Here is a 17,569-nt window from a genome sequence, read left to right as displayed (position 1 = left end):
GGGACTCAATCCATACATTACATCGTCACACATCATTTGAGCCTTTTCCATTCATGTTTCCAGTGAAATTTGAACCTCCAACTTTTATTGCTGCCTTCATTCGTGACATCAATCAGTCGATTAACACCTTTTTTTTGTTTGCATATTGTATTGACATATGTATCCTACTAGATAAGATTAATCTAAGTAATCTTCAATTGAATCCCATTTTAAAGTAATTTTTTTCCAAAATCGTTATTGCACACCCATTTTAATTTAATCTTCCACTCAAGGAAGGTTGTACACATTTGCTTCCACTCAAGGAAGGTAATGGGATCCATCAAATGACACTCAAATTAAAAATAGTTTGTCTCCACACTCCAATCCATTCTGTAGCTATAAATAGATCAAAGTACTACTAATCATATCAATGATATCCCAACGTTGAAAACTACTGATGAAGCTAGCTTAGCCCACTTTTTCCATAGGAAGTAGCTATCTAGAGAGGAGAGAGCAAATAATGGGAAATTGGTGTTTGGTTCTTGTAGTGATCTTAGTAACTGTTTTCCGTGCATCAGCCCAGGGAGAACTCAGAACTGGATTCTATTCCTCTTCCTGCCCCCAAGCCGAGTCCATTGTAAGGTCTACAGTTGAAGCACACTTCAACAAAGATCCTACCATTGCAGCCGCCTTGCTTCGCCTTCATTTCCACGATTGTTTTGTTCGGGTATGTATGTATGCAAGTTTGTCATTTGTTTATATAGTTACAAATTAAAACCCGATCGAGTACGTAATTATAATATGAAAACTTCACTATATATAATTGAAAAACTAAAAGTGATATTTAGTTGATCTGATCAGGGTTGTGATGGTTCTGTTTTGATTTCGGGGAGCTCGGCTGAGAGAGTCGCATTGCCTAATACGGGATTAAGAGGGTTTGAAGTGATCGAGGATGCAAAATCGCAGCTCGAAGCTTTATGCCCAACCACTGTTTCGTGTGCTGATATATTAGCTTTGGCTGCTCGAGACGCAGTTGACTTGGTAATCAATTAGAGTCATATACTCACAGTATACTGTGTTTGCATAAAAATTCTTTCTATATGTCATTCAATCATTAGTTAATAAAGACCAATCATTCTTTCTTTCTTCCGTGAATATAATGAAATGAATAACAGAGTAGTGGTCCAAGTTGGGGAGTGCCTACTGGAAGAAGGGATGGAAGAATCTCTAAATCATCTGAAGCCTCAAATCTACCTTCACCTTTTGATTCCATTGATGTTCAGAGGCAAAAATTTGCAGCTAAAGGTCTTGATGATCATGATCTTGTTACACTCGTTGGTAAGCATATATTCATAATCCAACTGCACATATTTTTTTTGAATAACAAGTAAAAACCATAGTATCACTAATCCAAGAATAGTTGCTCAACTTTCCCTTTTAATGAATTAATATTTTTGTATATATATGTTGAATATTGACCACAGTGGGAGTCGAACCCACGACCTTCTGATCCGAAGTCAGACACGCTAATCCACTGCGCTATGCAGCCAGATTGAAACATACATATTTCTCAAAGAAAAAATTGCACTTTTAGTACTAGCCAATTCAGTTCCTATATTATGGTTTTTACTATTTTTAGACATCAAAGTTGTTAACAAAATAACGCTTTTGCTCTTTTCGTTAATATGTGTCAAAAAATTTTAATACTCTTATCATCAATCCTTGACGTTTTTAATTTCTTATTAATTCAATGAAGGTCAATACTTTGCATTAAGTAATAGAATTAGAGTGTGATTTGGGCGGAGAAAATAAGTAGGATGTCAAATTATATTATTAACTCTGAAACTAAACTAAAATTTTTGAAAAATCATAACAGTACAAATTTAAAAATAATCATCATCAATAGAATATTATTGTGACTAAAAGTAGCGATATAATCGTGCATTCACTATTAATCTATAACTCAATGTCTAAAAGTGTAATTCTCGATCACTTTTTTAATTGAGCATGGCTGATACAGGGCATAAATGAATGTATGCAGGTGCACACACCATAGGCCAAACAGACTGTTTATTCTTCAGGTACCGTTTATACAACTTCACAGCAACTGGGAATGCAGACCCAAGCATAAACCAAGCATTCTTGACACAGCTCCAAACTCTTTGCCCCAAAAATGGGGATCCCTCAAAGAAGGTGGCTCTGGACAAAGACACCCAGCTTGGTTTTGATGTGAGCTTCTTCAAGAATGTGAGGGATGGGAATGGGGTTCTTGAATCAGATCAGAGGCTGTGGGGCGACGAATCGACGCGAAAAATCGTGGAGAAATATGCAGGAACCATTAGGGGATTGCTGGGGCTTAGGTTTGATTTTGAGTTTCAAAAAGCCATGATCAAGATGAGTAGCATTGAGGTTAAGACTGGCACACAAGGGGAGATCAGAAAGGTCTGCTCCAAGTTCAACTAATTAACAAGTTGTATGATATTTTTATGTACGATACTGTAAAATTTCTTATATTTTATATGTTATATGTTCAAGATGTGCCATCTCATGGGTTACAAGTCCGATATGGACATAGTTTAACTTTAAAAATAAATTAAAATGTGTATTATTTTAATTAAAAATTTAAATTAATAATTAGAATAGACATACCTTACATATTTAAAAGCTTGATAATAACAGTAAATACAAATGTAAAATTAAAAAAATCAATCCTTGTATATGCGAGTCATGCTCGGTGAGTACTCTACATGTATAATTTGAACTAAAAGAGATACATAAAAATTAAAACACATAAATTTTAAATATAATAACAATTATTGTAACACGAGGGACTAACCAATAGACCACTCTATTAAACAAATAATTCCACTTCTTCACTCCTAAAAAAAAGGAATTCAATTCCTTTCAAAAAAAAAAAAAAGGAATTCAATTTAAGAGCAGAATATTGCGGGCTTAAAATTAGTCCGACAAAATTAGAATTATCTAACTTTTTTGTTAAAGGGAAATCAACTAAGGTTTTATATGCACCTTATATAAATTACCAAAATTTTCCTTTAAAATTTCGAAAATGAAATCAAAGATGCCAATGCAAATCCCATGGTCAACATGTTTCATTCTATACTCCACAATTCCACAAAGCATATCCAACCAAAATAGGAAAATGACAGCCTCAAACTGTTCAGATCTAACAAAAATCATCCTAGCTACCAAATATATCACGTAATTACCTTGTCAAGAATACCAATTAAATGTTTGGGAGAAGAATACCTATTAAATACAAAAGTAGTAACTTAAAGAAACAAGAAACACGAGAAAGCAATTTATAATGAAAATTTAACCAGTTTGGCATGAATAATTGTGTACTCTCATTCTTTAATTAGACTGGTCCGATGTGAACAGAGATTAATCCATACTGATCCAACATGAACAGATATTAGTCTGAATATAATATGGATTTAAAGGTGAGTCTTAGTTAATATTGTTATTATATTATAATAAGAATAAAAATTATGTTAGTTTAATAATATTCTCTACTTTTTCCCTTTCTTATTATTCCTGTTGATAATTTTCTATGGCATATTGGCTTGTTACTTGTTGGTGTAGTTGTCTTCAAGAAAACTCCAGAGTCCAGGCCTCTAAAGCAAATAACCAAGTACGAGTGTACGACAACGGAGTAGAAAGCAAAGAATTCAAGAAATATTCAGCAGCCATTTGATTTCCACAGTGGAGAAGAGGGTTAATCCGTGGTTTGCGCTCTAAGTCTGAATATTCGATTGGAGAATCTTGCCTTTGATGATCTAATGGCTTCTATATCGCCAATATCTCAATCCCAGCGTTTTCTAGTTAACACCCGTTTGGCTGTACTGAAAAAGCCGCAAACCCAGTTTTTCTCAGTACCCATTCAAGGAATCCCTCAAAGCTCATGGCTTTCTGCGAGAAAATCCAAGATGCTTGTGGTTGTAGCTACAACCACTGCAGAGAAGGCCAAAAAGAGGTACCCTGGGGAGGCTAAAGGGTTTGTGGAGGAGATGAGGTTTGTAGCTATGAAGCTGCACACTAGGGACCAGGCTAGGGAGGGGGAGAAGGAAACTGAAGGCCAGCCTCTGGCTAAGTGGGAGCCAACTGTTGAAGGGTACTTGAAATTCTTGGTGGATAGCAAATTGGTTTATGATACTTTGGAGAATATTGTGGAAAAAGCTCCTTTTCCTGAATGTAAGTTTCCTTTTTTCATGTCTGGCTTCTAATGGCTTCTAAGTGTATTGTACTGATCTTTGGTTGCTTGGTTATGATGTGAATGTTATTAGTATAGGGCTTTTTTGTGGTTGTTTCTTACTGGTTCATTGTCATTATAGTGATTCTAATACTTATTGTTATTTTTTCTTGTTTCTGTTTTATTTTTATTTCTAAAGGTTTAGCTTTGAAGTTTGAAGAACTGTATCTAATATGAGAAATTAGTTGCTGTTAGTGAAATATTTATGCTCTGGTTTTTTATGATTAAACTTGCCCACCCCACTGCATTTTAGGGCTCAATGATTTTATATGTTAATTCCTTTCTCATTTCACTAGCTGCTGCCTTTTGCTGTTAATTAATTAGAGTTTTTATGTTTCAGGAGACATGATTTTCTACTGTTCTTTATATAAGCTTTAATTGTGGTGCGGGTTTCTATTGTCTGCTTCGTTTTTCTTTTCTCCCGGCATCATATACTTATATCATTGCAGATAAGTGAAAGGGTGTGCGTGTGGTGTTTCAGGATAAGGTTAATGTGTTTAGGTGTTGTTAAATCTGCTATTGTGAAATGATTATTGCAAAACTATTTCTTTGATTCAGTAGATGAAGTTTTGGTACTTGGATAACACATGAAAACTTATTTTTAATGCTGCAAACCTCGAGTTACCCCTATGGCCCTAAGAAAATTGTGAGCAACAAATTGAATGAAATGTAGTGAATGTGTGTACTATTAAGGCACTGAAGATTGAGACAGAGCAAAAAGAAAGTTCGAAGCTGAGCTGATTTGTACTGTTAGTGTTTAAATTATATTGGAAAAGGTTGAGTGCAAATTTGAGGAAGACAAAACTCAAGAACACAGGTACCCTGTCTTATTCAAGCTCTTTTAATGGTCATAAGGATGAAATTTCGGGCAATTTGAGGCTTAAAGCTGATTTTTTATTTTTTTCCCCATTTCCTTAAATAATGTAAAACATTGCACTATAGAGTATAGACGAGAACTCTTGCAATGGCAAGGAGTGATGTAAACTCGTCTGGTTAAAAGTAGAAGAAGATAATGATACAAATTAGACAAAACTTAAGTAAACATATTCCATTAAAAATTGATGTACTATTTCTCGTATAAAAACAATATTGTCTCCCTGCCCGCTTGGAGCTGTAGTTTAGACGCATGCTCATACTTTGTTACCTTGCATTGAAAGACCATTTGCCTTCTTGAGTTGATCGGTAGATGATAGATTTACAAACTTTATGTCTGGTTCTGTGGATTGAGGTTGAACGCTGACGTCTTTCTTACTACTGCATACATGTATTCTGTTGAGATGCATTAAACGCAATGTTTGAACCCTTGATATTTATCAACCTTCGATGGAAATGTCTTGGTTGATATTTTGTTTTTATTGTGAGATTCTATTACTTTCTTGGTTTATATTGATTGTGTAGTTTTCGATTGTGTGCTTTGATAGCTTTCCAGATTTTCTAAGTGCTGTAATCAGTCCTGGGTAAATGAATGATTTTGTATGTATGTATGCAAATGTTTAATAAATGTTGTACTTTGGATTCAGATGCTGAGTTCAGGAACACGGGATTAGAAAGGTCGGAGAGCCTGGCTAAAGATTTGGAATGGTTTAGGCAGCAAGGCTATGCCATCCCGGAACCTTCAACTCCCGGTGTCAGCTATGCTCGTTATCTTGAAGAGCTGGCTGAAAAGGATCCTCAGGCATTCATTTGCCACTTTTATAACACATACTTTGCACATACGGCTGGCGGTCGCATGATTGGGAGAAAGGTGAGCTGTTATCACGATTGTAACGAATTGATTTACGCATTTTAGACACGTTGCTTTATTATACTAAACCTAAACTTTATCTAAGAGTCCTCTAATGGATAATACCGATGTTGAGACCCTTTGCAACTTCTATTGCTCGATTCAGGTGTCAGAAATGATACTCAACAACAAAGAGCTGGAGTTCTATAAATGGGATGGCGACGTTAAACAACTGCTGCAGAATGTTAAGGACAAGCTGAATAAAGTTACTGAAGTAATATCCTAAATTCTCTTCTCGACTTGCCAAATTGACGTTACTTATTGTTCTGCGATGCCCTAACCATTCTTTCTGTCTTCGAATTGATCCTTCCTTCCATATCTGGTTACCTAACGCATTTTTTGAATGTTTTTTATTTGGCAGAGCTGGACTAGAGAGGAGAAGAACCATTGCTTGGAAGAGACTGAGAAGTCATTCAAGTATTCCGGGGATATTCTCCGCTTGATACTGTCATGATGCATGATATTATCGCGTGGCCATTAAGCTTTGGGCTATTGTGCATAAACTTTGTTTTAGTCTTACATACATTATCAATGCGAAACCTCCGATCAAACCCGCGATATGAATCATCCCGGGTGAAATTCTCTCATTTGTAATACATTTGTAATATGTAAGATCAGAAACATGCATGAAACATATATGGCACAGGTTTGTGTGGTCCTGGTTTTGTTGTTGTTCATTCTGGTATTACTTGGAGGTCCTGCTGCCAGTCAATTGCGTGGTTATGTATGTACTCTGATTTTTTATTTTTTTTTAGTGACGGGAAACCCCACATTTACTATCATATGTAGTGGCAAAATCTTGCCTTGTGATCTTTACCGGTATGGATAGTTTAACTGGTTGCAGAGGTGAAATTTGTCACAAGAAACCAAGGATTGGTAGTGTGGGAGCAATATCTCAAAATGAAGGAAGTTCCTTGTGCGTAGTGATCAAAAGTCTATCTTCTATTAGTCACTTGAGTCACCATGATTTACTCTTTCATGTCAAAGTGTGAGGGCGCTTGGGGTGGACGATTTTATCTTTTTGACAATTTTTGTCACAAACTTATATTGTTCATAGTTGACAAATTCAAATAAAAAAAGTTGGTCAATGGATCATTCTTACTAGGGTTGAATTTAAAATTTTGTGGTTACCAAGTTAGTGCCATACTGTACTCCCCTTATGTTCAGACTAGGGCTGTTAACGAACCGAACATAAACGAACGGAGGCTGTTCGTGTTCGTTTGTTAAGGATTTTGGGGTGTTTGTGTTCGTGTTCGTTTGTTAAGGTTTTTGAAAATCCTGTTCGTGTTCGTTTGTTAAGCGTTCGTTAGTGTTCGATCGTTAACGTTCGCGAACACGTCCACGAACGTGTTCGTTAACATTAACGAACAAGTTCACGAACGTGTTCGCAAACGTTAACAAGCACGTTCACAAACATGCTCATTTACGTTAATGAACACGTTCGTGAACACTTAATAACCAAACACATGCACATGTTTATGAACACAATTTGTTCGTGAACAATAAATAATATACGTTCATATATGTTTGTAAACATGTTTGCGAACATTATTAAACGAACACTAAATGAGCTTGTTTGCGAACATTATTAAACGAACACTAAACGAGCTTGTTCGCGAACAATACTAGACGAACACGAACGAGCTTGTTCGCGAACACTTAGGAAACGAGCTTACCACTGTTCACACTCTGTTCGTTTATTAACCGAGCTCTAAATTTTGTTTGTTAATGTTCGTTTACCTTAATAAACGAACATAAACGAACGCTTACCGAGCTCGAACACGAGTAGTTTGTCGAAAGCTCTGTTCGCTAACAGCCCTAGTTCAGACTATTACATGCTTCTTATTTTTGCCTGGTAAATTTCCTTTGCTCTCGATCAACTCCAATTTGGAATGATTAAGTACCAAAAAAAGTACCAAAAACAGGTGGAACAATAAAGACAGTATTATGAACTAATTCATATGTTATTATAGGTTTACAGGAGTTGTATTGAAGAAGTTCTTAGATATAAATTTATGTGTATACAAATAGTTGCAGATGGTACGATTATAATTTTTTAATCACAATATTTTTTTCTTAAGGATAGACCGGGTAGTAACGTAAATGTAACAACAATCACAATATACTACAGTACTACACATACTATTTTCTTAACCAACTCAATAATATGGCTATTTTTTTTAAATGATCATACATATTTATCTCAATTAGTACGGATCCATTATTTCATCAACAATTCAACATGTGAAATATTGTTATTTAATGTCACGTAAATGTTCACACCTTTTAGTCTTTTACCTCCTCCAAGAAGAAAAAGAATAGAGTTGAAATGACACATAAAAAATGCATGCTTATCAATATACTAATGAAGTTGGTAATAAATGTTGAGCATATAATACATAAATATTAAGTGTGGAATCCAACCATCAGTTTAGCATTTTAGTTGAGATGGAGCACATGATTCAATTTGGTATCAAAGTCAACATGTGTCATCCGTATTTGAAGTACATGTTTTGAGTGAACCTATTATTTTGACGAAGAAAATTCGCAGTTACTGTTAAAGAATGCCTACTGGATAAACCTTGCCTTGTGATCATAACTGATAAAGGAGTAAAGAGAGGTAAACCAACTTAGTTTGTCATAGTTGACCAGCTCAAAGTCTCAAATCAAAAAGAGCAACAAAAATACCATTAGGATGCTTACACTGAGAGTCGAACTTATATCCTTGCCACCTAATAATATTTTCAGTAATGTATATTATATTGTCCGACACAAGAAAAATATATGGGCAAAAATTAGGTATACGATTCAATTGCCAACTTACATTGGGCTTGACAACTTATAATTGAAAAATATTATATTTATAGTTGTAGGTTTCAAACATTCAACTATAAATATTAAGAGAGCAATTAGAAATTCAGTGAACATCTAATAGGCTCAGGCCGGATTTGAAGCAGGCATGAAAATGGGTGGAAAGCTTTCCATACTTCTCCTTCTTGTCATCTTCTTCTTCTTCACCACATCTACAGCTTCAAGAGATATTTCAGAACTGCCCCACTTTAACAGGTCTTTCACTGTCAAAGCCAACCCACAGGTAATTAAACTGATAAAATCAATTATTAGTTAATTAATCCCATAAATTATAAAGAAAAAGGAAACCCCGGCCATTTTCATGATCCTTTTTTTGGTTTTATTCAGATTGGTGCAGCCAAGTGTTCATACACAGTGGACATAAGAACAAGCTGTTCCTCAGTTAAATACACCAGAGATCAAATCAGCCTTTCATTTGGTGATGCCTATGGCAATGAGGTAAACCCATCCTATTTTACTTTTTTTTTTTTGGTTGTTGTCTTTTTTTGAATTGCGAGGACCTGCCACCACTACTCGAGCTGAGAGTGTACATGGGTAAATCCTGTCTGGCATTTTTGATAAACCTCACCTTTTAGTCCTAGCTGACATTTTTGGTAAACCCGGACCTCTTTCTGGCCTAATTAGCATATTTTGTGAGCCTCTCTTCTGGCCCTAACCAATAATTATTGTGGCTTTTTCTGGCTCTAGCTAGCACTTTTGGTAAATCCCGCCTTATGATCTTAGTTGGCATTTTCCAGTGCGGTGTTGAAAACATAGAATGTGTAAATGCAGGTATATGCAGCAAGAATTGACGACCCAGATTCGGACACATTCGAGAGATGCTCCAAGGATACATTCAAGATTACAGGGCCGTGCATGGATGATGTGTGTTATCTGTATCTATACAGGGTTGGATCGGACGGCTGGAAACCGCAGAGCGTGACTGTGTACATCTCTGCTCGCAATTATGTTACGTTTACATACAACAGATTTGTGCCCAAAGGAGTGTGGTATGGCTTCAATCACTGCGATAATGCTGCCTCCATCTCAACTGTTGTGTAGAGAAGACAGAACTGAGTCGGAGCGGTCGAGATGAGATTGATTGCTTATTATGTAATGAGTGGGTTTTTAAGAATTTGGAATAAGTTTTCGTGTGGACTATATTGTTAATTTCAAAATAAGGATTTATTACAATTACATACTTATGTTATCTTTTCTCTCGTGTTACTTCCATTCGAAACCAAAATGACCATGCTTGGTAATATAGTTAGCTAGCTTATCAACAAATTTTGATTTGTTTGATCACTATTATCTATTTGGCTTGGTTAAACAGTCATTATGAATGTTTGGTTAATCAGTTTTTTATAATAGTGCATTTCTCTAAAACGTTAAAATTAAAAAAAAAATGCTACTTAAAATAGCTTTTTTGATAAGCTTTTTGAGAAAATAAATTATATCATTAAAGGTCATTTTGTATGTAATCAGCTATCAGGCAACAACTAATTTACCAAACATCTTTCTACTAGCTAATACTATCAGCTAGTCAAACTCGCTAACTCAATCCGCTAACACGTATATATTTGTCAAACACCCACAATTATCTTACGGAGTATTATGTAGTGTGATAACACTTATGTTACCATTCCAAATGGGTTGGTTACAGGATCGAACTCCTGTAGTGGGTACATTGATTCTTTGGATCGAAAAAGATTGAAAATGTATAGAACAGATATTACCCACAAAGTTACAAGTTTAACTCCTAATAAGACAGAGACTTTGTGGTCAAGCGGCATAGTTGTGACCCTCCCAAGTAAGAGGTCACAGGGGGAGGGTCACAGGTTTGATCCCTAGTGAGGACGTTGGCTCTTGTGCTTCAGTAAGTTGAGAAAGTATGAGTCCCTAGTGGGGGCGTTGGCTCTCGTGTTTCAGTAGGTTGAGAAAGTACATACCCAGAGAAACTTTCTAAGGCCATAATGTCTGCAGTAAGAAGGGACTTGATTCTTTCAACAAGTTTCTAAAATCTAAAGTCCATTATAGATATGATAAAAAAAAAAGTTTAAATTTAATTCATTTCACTTTTTTTTTTTTACAATGCAATCATTAAACTTAAAAAGTGTTATGTAATTAGGATTTTTTTTTTCAATTTTTTACTATAAAATCCAATTATATTGTTTACATATATGTACTAATTAAGAGTCTCTTTCTCATTTTTTAAAAAAGAGTCTCTTTCTCTTGCCATATTAGTTGAAAGTAAAGATTGAAATGTTTTCAACTCAAATTGTATTAAAACTTAAAAGAAATTAGAAAAATATCTCAATTGCAATATTTTGTTTTTAGAGTTAATGAACGATTTGGTTCATTGACTATAACGAAATTACCGATTTGGTCATTGACTATCATTCTTACCAAATTAATTAATTAAGTCCTCAACTTTGAAAATCATACCTAGATTCGTCCCCCTGTCAATTTGAGTCATAGGATGATAACGGAGGACGAAATTGAATAAGATTTTTAAAGTTGAAGACTTAATTTTGTAATGATGACAGTCGAGGACCAAATCGGTAATTTCGTTATAGTCAATAAACTAAATCGGTCATTAACTCTTGTTTTTGTTATAGTTCAATTACATACACTTTAAGTTTAGTGACCTGGTTATACAAAAACGATAAATTCGTTAGCCTATTTGATTTTTTTTCTAAATAAAAAAATTGTTAGTCCATCAATGCTAGGTGTTGGTTTTACGTACGATTGTTGATAAATATTTCTAATTAAACAATGTTAATCTTCACTATATATTTCCTTTATATATATATAAATTAAATATATCAGCTTACGCTATTACCTTCAAAATAAACTTATGAAAGTGAAAAAAATGTTTAGATACGAAATCAAGAAAAAAAAAGGGGGTGAGAAACAGTCCACTAGTTCAATATCTATATTGTATACGTTGTTATAAGAAAAACGAAAAACAAAATATAACAAGCGTCTGTAGCTCAGTGGATAGAGCGTCTGTTTCCTAAGCAGAAAGTCGTAGGTTCGACCCCTACCTGACGCGAAGTTTTTATGGCAACCAGCATTTTCCAAGTTCATTATCTTTACAATATTTATTCATTATTCACGAACAGTATGTCCATTCCCAACACTTATTAGACCGGTTAAACTAAAACTTATGGCATTTGTACATTAGTATTCTAAAATTTTGTTTTCAAAAAAAAAAATTAAAATTCTAAACTTTCAATTTTAATAAACTAATGCATTTTTACAAACATAATAAGTTTCAATCCAGGTTATACCCTGGTTTATGTCCGTTTTGTCTGTTAATTTTTGTTATACCTTATGCTATAAAAGTTGTACTACATAATTTTTTGGACAAAAATATCTCTACCGTTATAATTATGTTATCTTTTCACATTATAATTAGCATGCACATGCATACACAATACTTTTTCTTACATTCCTCAATAGTAAGTTTGAATTCATTTAGATTTTAATTAAATATTACAATAGTTATGTTTAGTAATTTATCAATCTGTGAAAATTTTTGAATAGAGATAGTTGAAATTAAGTACTATAAATATTCATATATGAATATAAAAGGGATATATCTCTAATTATAAGAAGACTACATTTAAACAAATTTTATTCATTTTCAAAGATAAAAAAATTGTAATACAATGTTGAGTACCCTTAAAATTACAGTGGAATATATTCATCACAATGAATGAAACTTCGACAACTCAAAATAAAAAAAATGCATTATATCTATTTCAAAATAATTTACTAATTGAGTTTAAATATTGGGCACAAGCCTTCGCGTAAAGCGTGCAAAAAAAATTAGTACATTAATAAATATAAAGTTGTACATCATTCAATCAATCTAAGCATTCATGTTAATAAATACAAATTTGAAGTACATATTTTGAGTTAATTAATCTAATATTTTCCGTAATGTATATTGTCCGACACAAGAAAAATGGGTGAAACTTAGGTATACGATTCAATTGCCAGCTTACATTAGGCTTGACAACTGATAATTGAAAAATATATATAGTTGTAGGTTTCAACTATAAATATTAAGAGACAGCAATTAGAAATTCAGTGAACATCTAATAGGCTCAGGCCGGATTTGAAGCAGGCATGAAAATGGGTGGAAAGCTTTCCATACTTCTCCTTCTTGTCATCTTCTTCTTCTTCACCACATCTACAGCTTCAAGAGATATTTCAGAATTGCCCCACTTTAACAGGTCTTTCACTGTCAAAGCCAACCAGCGGGTAAAAACTGATAAAATCCAGGCAAAATCTCTGACCATTTCACGAATCCTTGTCCGTGAGACAGGTCAAATTTTTCATAAGTATTATAGTTTTCCTTATAATTAACTCTTCAACTTCTAATATTACATCTTTATTTTAAAAATTACATTTTTTTTATATCAAAGTAGTATCGAAATTTTTGTAATAAATATTATACTTTCTCTAATCAGTAAAAATTAATCAATTTATTTTTTTATTATTATTATTAAATTTTTCTCATAAATAATTGTTCAACCTTAAGCATTATATTTTGATCTAAAAGTATTACATTTTGCCATCAAAGTTATTACACTTTTCAATAATTAACAAACAATTTATTCATGATTAGTACTCTATTACATTCTCCTGCATAAGTATTACATTTCTATTTTAATCCGACTTGTGTTACGGATAAAAATATGTGAGACGGTCTCACAAGAGAGTAGCCTTATAATCAATTAGTACTCCTATAAGGGTGTGTTTGGTAGCCCGGAAAATGATTTCTGAAAATCATTTTCCGGGCTTTTGGTGTTTGGCAGTGTCTGGAAAATGCAGTCAACTGAAAACAATTTCCGTTGACCAAGGAAAATGAGGCCATTTTTCCGGAAAATGACTTCCGAATTTTTTTTCGGAAGTCATTTTCTGGACTTGGCTTCAACAATTTTTTTGGCCAAAATGGCCACATATGTTACTTTTTAAAAGAAATATTATTATTTAATATATTATTATTATTATTATTTTATATTTTTAAAAAATAATTTAAAATGTAAAATTATACAATTTAATTCATTTTCCAAAAAATGAACCAAACACACAAAAAGACAGTTTTCCAGAATGCAACCAAACACTGAAAATGAAACTGTTTTCCGGAAAATGACTCATTTTTCAGAAAACATTTTCCAGAAGTCATTTTCCTGCTTTCCAAACACACCCTAAATTGAAAAAGGAAACCCCATTTTCAGTCATGATCCTTTTTCTTGTTTATTCAGATTGCTTTAAACAAGTGTTCATACACAGTGGACATCAGAACAAGCTGTTCTTCAGTAAAATACACCAGAGATCAAATCAGCCTTTCATTTGGTGATGCCTATGGCAATGAGGTAAAGCAGCCACCCTATTCTACATGTTTTTTTTGAATGACGAGAGAAATTAAATCTCCAACTATATATTATACAGAGTGTGACATAAAAATCCCGTCTTGTGACAGTGACTGGTGTTTTTAGTTGTGGTCTTGATCGAAAACCTAGGATGTGTAAATGCAGGTGTATTTAGCAAGGCTTGATGACCCAGATTCGGATACATTCGAGAGATGCTCGAGGGATACATTCAAGATTAAGGGGCCGTGCATGGATGACGTGTGTTATCTGTATCTGTACAGGGTGGGATCGGACGGCTGGAAACCGCAGACGGTGACTGTGTACATGTCTGCTTACAGGTATGTTACGTTTATATACAACAGATTTATACCCAGAGGAGTGTGGCATGGCTTCAATCACTGCGATTATGCATCCATCTCAACCGTTGCGTAGAGAAGACAGAGCTGAGATTGATTACTTATATGTATATGTACTCGAATGGATGGGTTTTTATTGGAATAGGCCTATGTTGTTAATTTCAAAGTCAAGATTTATTACAATTACATATTTATATCATCTGGTAATCTTTTTATATTTGCTTTGTTAAGTAGATAAAGTTATTACTTAATTATAATGTCGATATTCGATGCAAATAAAGCTTTGTTTTTATAAACATATAGAAGGACTATTATGAATCTGATCTATTGATATACATTAATGTTTAGATTGATGGGCATATAAAATTAATATTATATGTAAACATACTATTACATGATGAATGGAAATACATGCATATTACGCACATTTACTTTAGTGTATATGTAAATTAAGGCTTAGGTTTATGAACATATAGAATAAATATTATTTACATAATACATAGCAATGTTATTAAATATGATGCACTTTAATTAGCACTTAGGGTCTGTTTGAAAACTCATAAAATGACTGGTTTTAGATTTCCCTGTGTTTGGTGATTCAAAGAAAATAACAGTTAAAGGAAAATATTCATTCTGACCAATAGAAAAAATGTCCAATTTGATGAAAAATGTTTTCCTAATTTTTTAGTCCTACGAAATTTTTTCAATTATTTATTTTTTTCGTCTTTCTCTTCTCTCATCTCTCTTCAAGCTAATTTTTAGATTATCATTATTGACGGTAATAATGTTACCGGTATGTATTTGAGTATTATTGAGTATTTGAATAGCGTTGAGTACAGTGTTTTGGTATTTTAGTACAATATTGAGTGCGGTGCTCAGTGTACAAGATGAGTTGAGTGTAGTCTTGTCCAGTAAGAAGTGTCGTCTCTCTACAAGTGTTTTGTGAGCCTTTTATCTTGTTCAGCTTAGTAATGGAGCATTAATGTTGAGGAGCTGAACGATGGTCATCACTGCTGAGGAGTAAACGTTGGACATCAATGCTGAGGAGCTGAACGTTGGTCATCAATGCTGAGTGAACGTTGGTCATCAACGTTGAGGAGCTGAACGTTGGTCATCAATGCTGAGAAGTTGGACCGTTGAGCATTGATGCTGAGGAGTGAGGTATCTTTGAACGACAACTATCCTGCCAGTGGTTCCGGGTTGTGCTAGTGGTTCCGGGTCGGGTACCCTGATTACTCTGTCACCAGTCCCCCCACTCCCTTGCCAACGAGAGTGGTTGAGGTGGTTTGGGAGTAATGACCAGCGTAAAATTGTTTTTGTTTGTATATATATATATATATATATATATATATATATATATATATATATATATANTGTAAATGCAGGTGTATTTAGCAAGGCTTGATGACCCAGATTCGGATACATTCGAGAGATGCTCGAGGGATACATTCAAGATTAAGGGGCCGTGCATGGATGACGTGTGTTATCTGTATCTGTACAGGGTGGGATCGGACGGCTGGAAACCGCAGACGGTGACTGTGTACATGTCTGCTTACAGGTATGTTACGTTTATATACAACAGATTTATACCCAGAGGAGTGTGGCATGGCTTCAATCACTGCGATTATGCATCCATCTCAACCGTTGCGTAGAGAAGACAGAGCTGAGATTGATTACTTATATGTATATGTACTCGAATGGATGGGTTTTTATTGGAATAGGCCTATGTTGTTAATTTCAAAGTCAAGATTTATTACAATTACATATTTATATCATCTGGTAATCTTTTTATATTTGCTTTGTTAAGTAGATAAAGTTATTACTTAATTATAATGTCGATATTCGATGCAAATAAAGCTTTGTTTTTATAAACATATAGAAGGACTATTATGAATCTGATCTATTGATATACATTAATGTTTAGATTGATGGGCATATAAAATTAATATTATATGTAAACATACTATTACATGATGAATGGAAATACATGCATATTACGCACATTTACTTTAGTGTATATGTAAATTAAGGCTTAGGTTTATGAACATATAGAATAAATATTATTTACATAATACATAGCAATGTTATTAAATATGATGCACTTTAATTAGCACTTAGGGTCTGTTTGAAAACTCATAAAATGACTGGTTTTAGATTTCCCTGTGTTTGGTGATTCAAAGAAAATAACAGTTAAAGGAAAATATTCATTCTGACCAATAGAAAAAATGTCCAATTTGATGAAAAATGTTTTCCTAATTTTTTAGTCCTACGAAATTTTTTCAATTATTTATTTTTTTCGTCTTTCTCTTCTCTCATCTCTCTTCAAGCTAATTTTTAGATTATCATTATTGACGGTAATAATGTTACCGGTATGTATTTGAGTATTATTGAGTATTTGAATAGCGTTGAGTACAGTGTTTTGGTATTTTAGTACAATATTGAGTGCGGTGCTCAGTGTACAAGATGAGTTGAGTGTAGTCTTGTCCAGTAAGAAGTGTCGTCTCTCTACAAGTGTTTTGTGAGCCTTTTATCTTGTTCAGCTTAGTAATGGAGCATTAATGTTGAGGAGCTGAACGATGGTCATCACTGCTGAGGAGTAAACGTTGGACATCAATGCTGAGGAGCTGAACGTTGGTCATCAATGCTGAGTGAACGTTGGTCATCAACGTTGAGGAGCTGAACGTTGGTCATCAATGCTGAGAAGTTGGACCGTTGAGCATTGATGCTGAGGAGTGAGGTATCTTTGAACGACAACTATCCTGCCAGTGGTTCCGGGTTGTGCTAGTGGTTCCGGGTCGGGTACCCTGATTACTCTGTCACCAGTCCCCCCACTCCCTTGCCAACGAGAGTGGTTGAGGTGGTTTGGGAGTAATGACCAGCGTAAAATTGTTTTTGTTTGTATATATATATATATATATATATATATATATATATATATATATAT

At 34.1% G+C, this 17,569-nt stretch overlaps 4 protein-coding genes and 2 non-coding genes across 6 annotated transcripts; 5 read left to right on the top strand and 1 right to left on the bottom strand.

Moving 5' to 3' along the window:
* Positions 1-433: 433 nt before the first annotated feature.
* Positions 434-2,515, top strand: LOC116012471 (peroxidase 25). Its single transcript, XM_031252010.1, has 4 exons — positions 434-706; positions 841-1,020; positions 1,155-1,317; positions 2,021-2,515. The coding sequence occupies exons 1-4, from the start codon at positions 500-502 to the stop codon at positions 2,440-2,442; spliced, it is 972 nt and encodes a 323-aa protein (XP_031107870.1). The 5' UTR covers positions 434-499; the 3' UTR covers positions 2,443-2,515.
* On the bottom strand, positions 1,455-1,528 carry TRNAR-UCG. The gene has a single exon. It is a non-coding gene; the product is annotated as a tRNA-Arg (tRNA).
* Positions 2,516-3,564: 1,049 nt separating the features above from the next.
* On the top strand, positions 3,565-6,717 carry LOC116014423 (heme oxygenase 1, chloroplastic-like). Its single transcript, XM_031254476.1, has 4 exons — positions 3,565-4,191; positions 5,770-5,993; positions 6,139-6,246; positions 6,394-6,717. Exons 1-4 carry the CDS (start codon positions 3,780-3,782, stop codon positions 6,484-6,486), a joined length of 837 nt encoding a protein of 278 aa, XP_031110336.1. The 5' UTR covers positions 3,565-3,779; the 3' UTR covers positions 6,487-6,717.
* Positions 6,718-8,957: 2,240 nt separating this feature from the next.
* LOC116013889 (embryo-specific protein ATS3A-like) lies at positions 8,958-10,097 on the top strand. The gene is made up of 3 exons (XM_031253850.1): positions 8,958-9,126; positions 9,231-9,341; positions 9,675-10,097. The coding sequence occupies exons 1-3, from the start codon at positions 8,992-8,994 to the stop codon at positions 9,942-9,944; spliced, it is 516 nt and encodes a 171-aa protein (XP_031109710.1). The 5' UTR covers positions 8,958-8,991; the 3' UTR covers positions 9,945-10,097.
* A 1,767-nt stretch (positions 10,098-11,864) lies between these two features.
* On the top strand, positions 11,865-11,937 carry TRNAR-CCU. The gene has a single exon. It is a non-coding gene; the product is annotated as a tRNA-Arg (tRNA).
* A 1,044-nt stretch (positions 11,938-12,981) lies between these two features.
* LOC116014159 (embryo-specific protein ATS3A-like) lies at positions 12,982-14,819 on the top strand. The gene is made up of 3 exons (XM_031254162.1): positions 12,982-13,154; positions 14,162-14,272; positions 14,435-14,819. The coding sequence occupies exons 1-3, from the start codon at positions 13,020-13,022 to the stop codon at positions 14,699-14,701; spliced, it is 513 nt and encodes a 170-aa protein (XP_031110022.1). The 5' UTR covers positions 12,982-13,019; the 3' UTR covers positions 14,702-14,819.
* Positions 14,820-17,569: the final 2,750 nt, after the last annotated feature.

Source organism: Ipomoea triloba, chromosome 3 (genome assembly GCF_003576645.1).
Source record: "Ipomoea triloba cultivar NCNSP0323 chromosome 3, ASM357664v1".
In the NCBI taxonomy this organism is placed as follows: domain Eukaryota; kingdom Viridiplantae; phylum Streptophyta; class Magnoliopsida; order Solanales; family Convolvulaceae; genus Ipomoea; species Ipomoea triloba.
The sequence above is the reverse complement of the archived record's forward strand: the minus strand, read 5'-3'. Positions and strand labels throughout refer to the sequence as shown.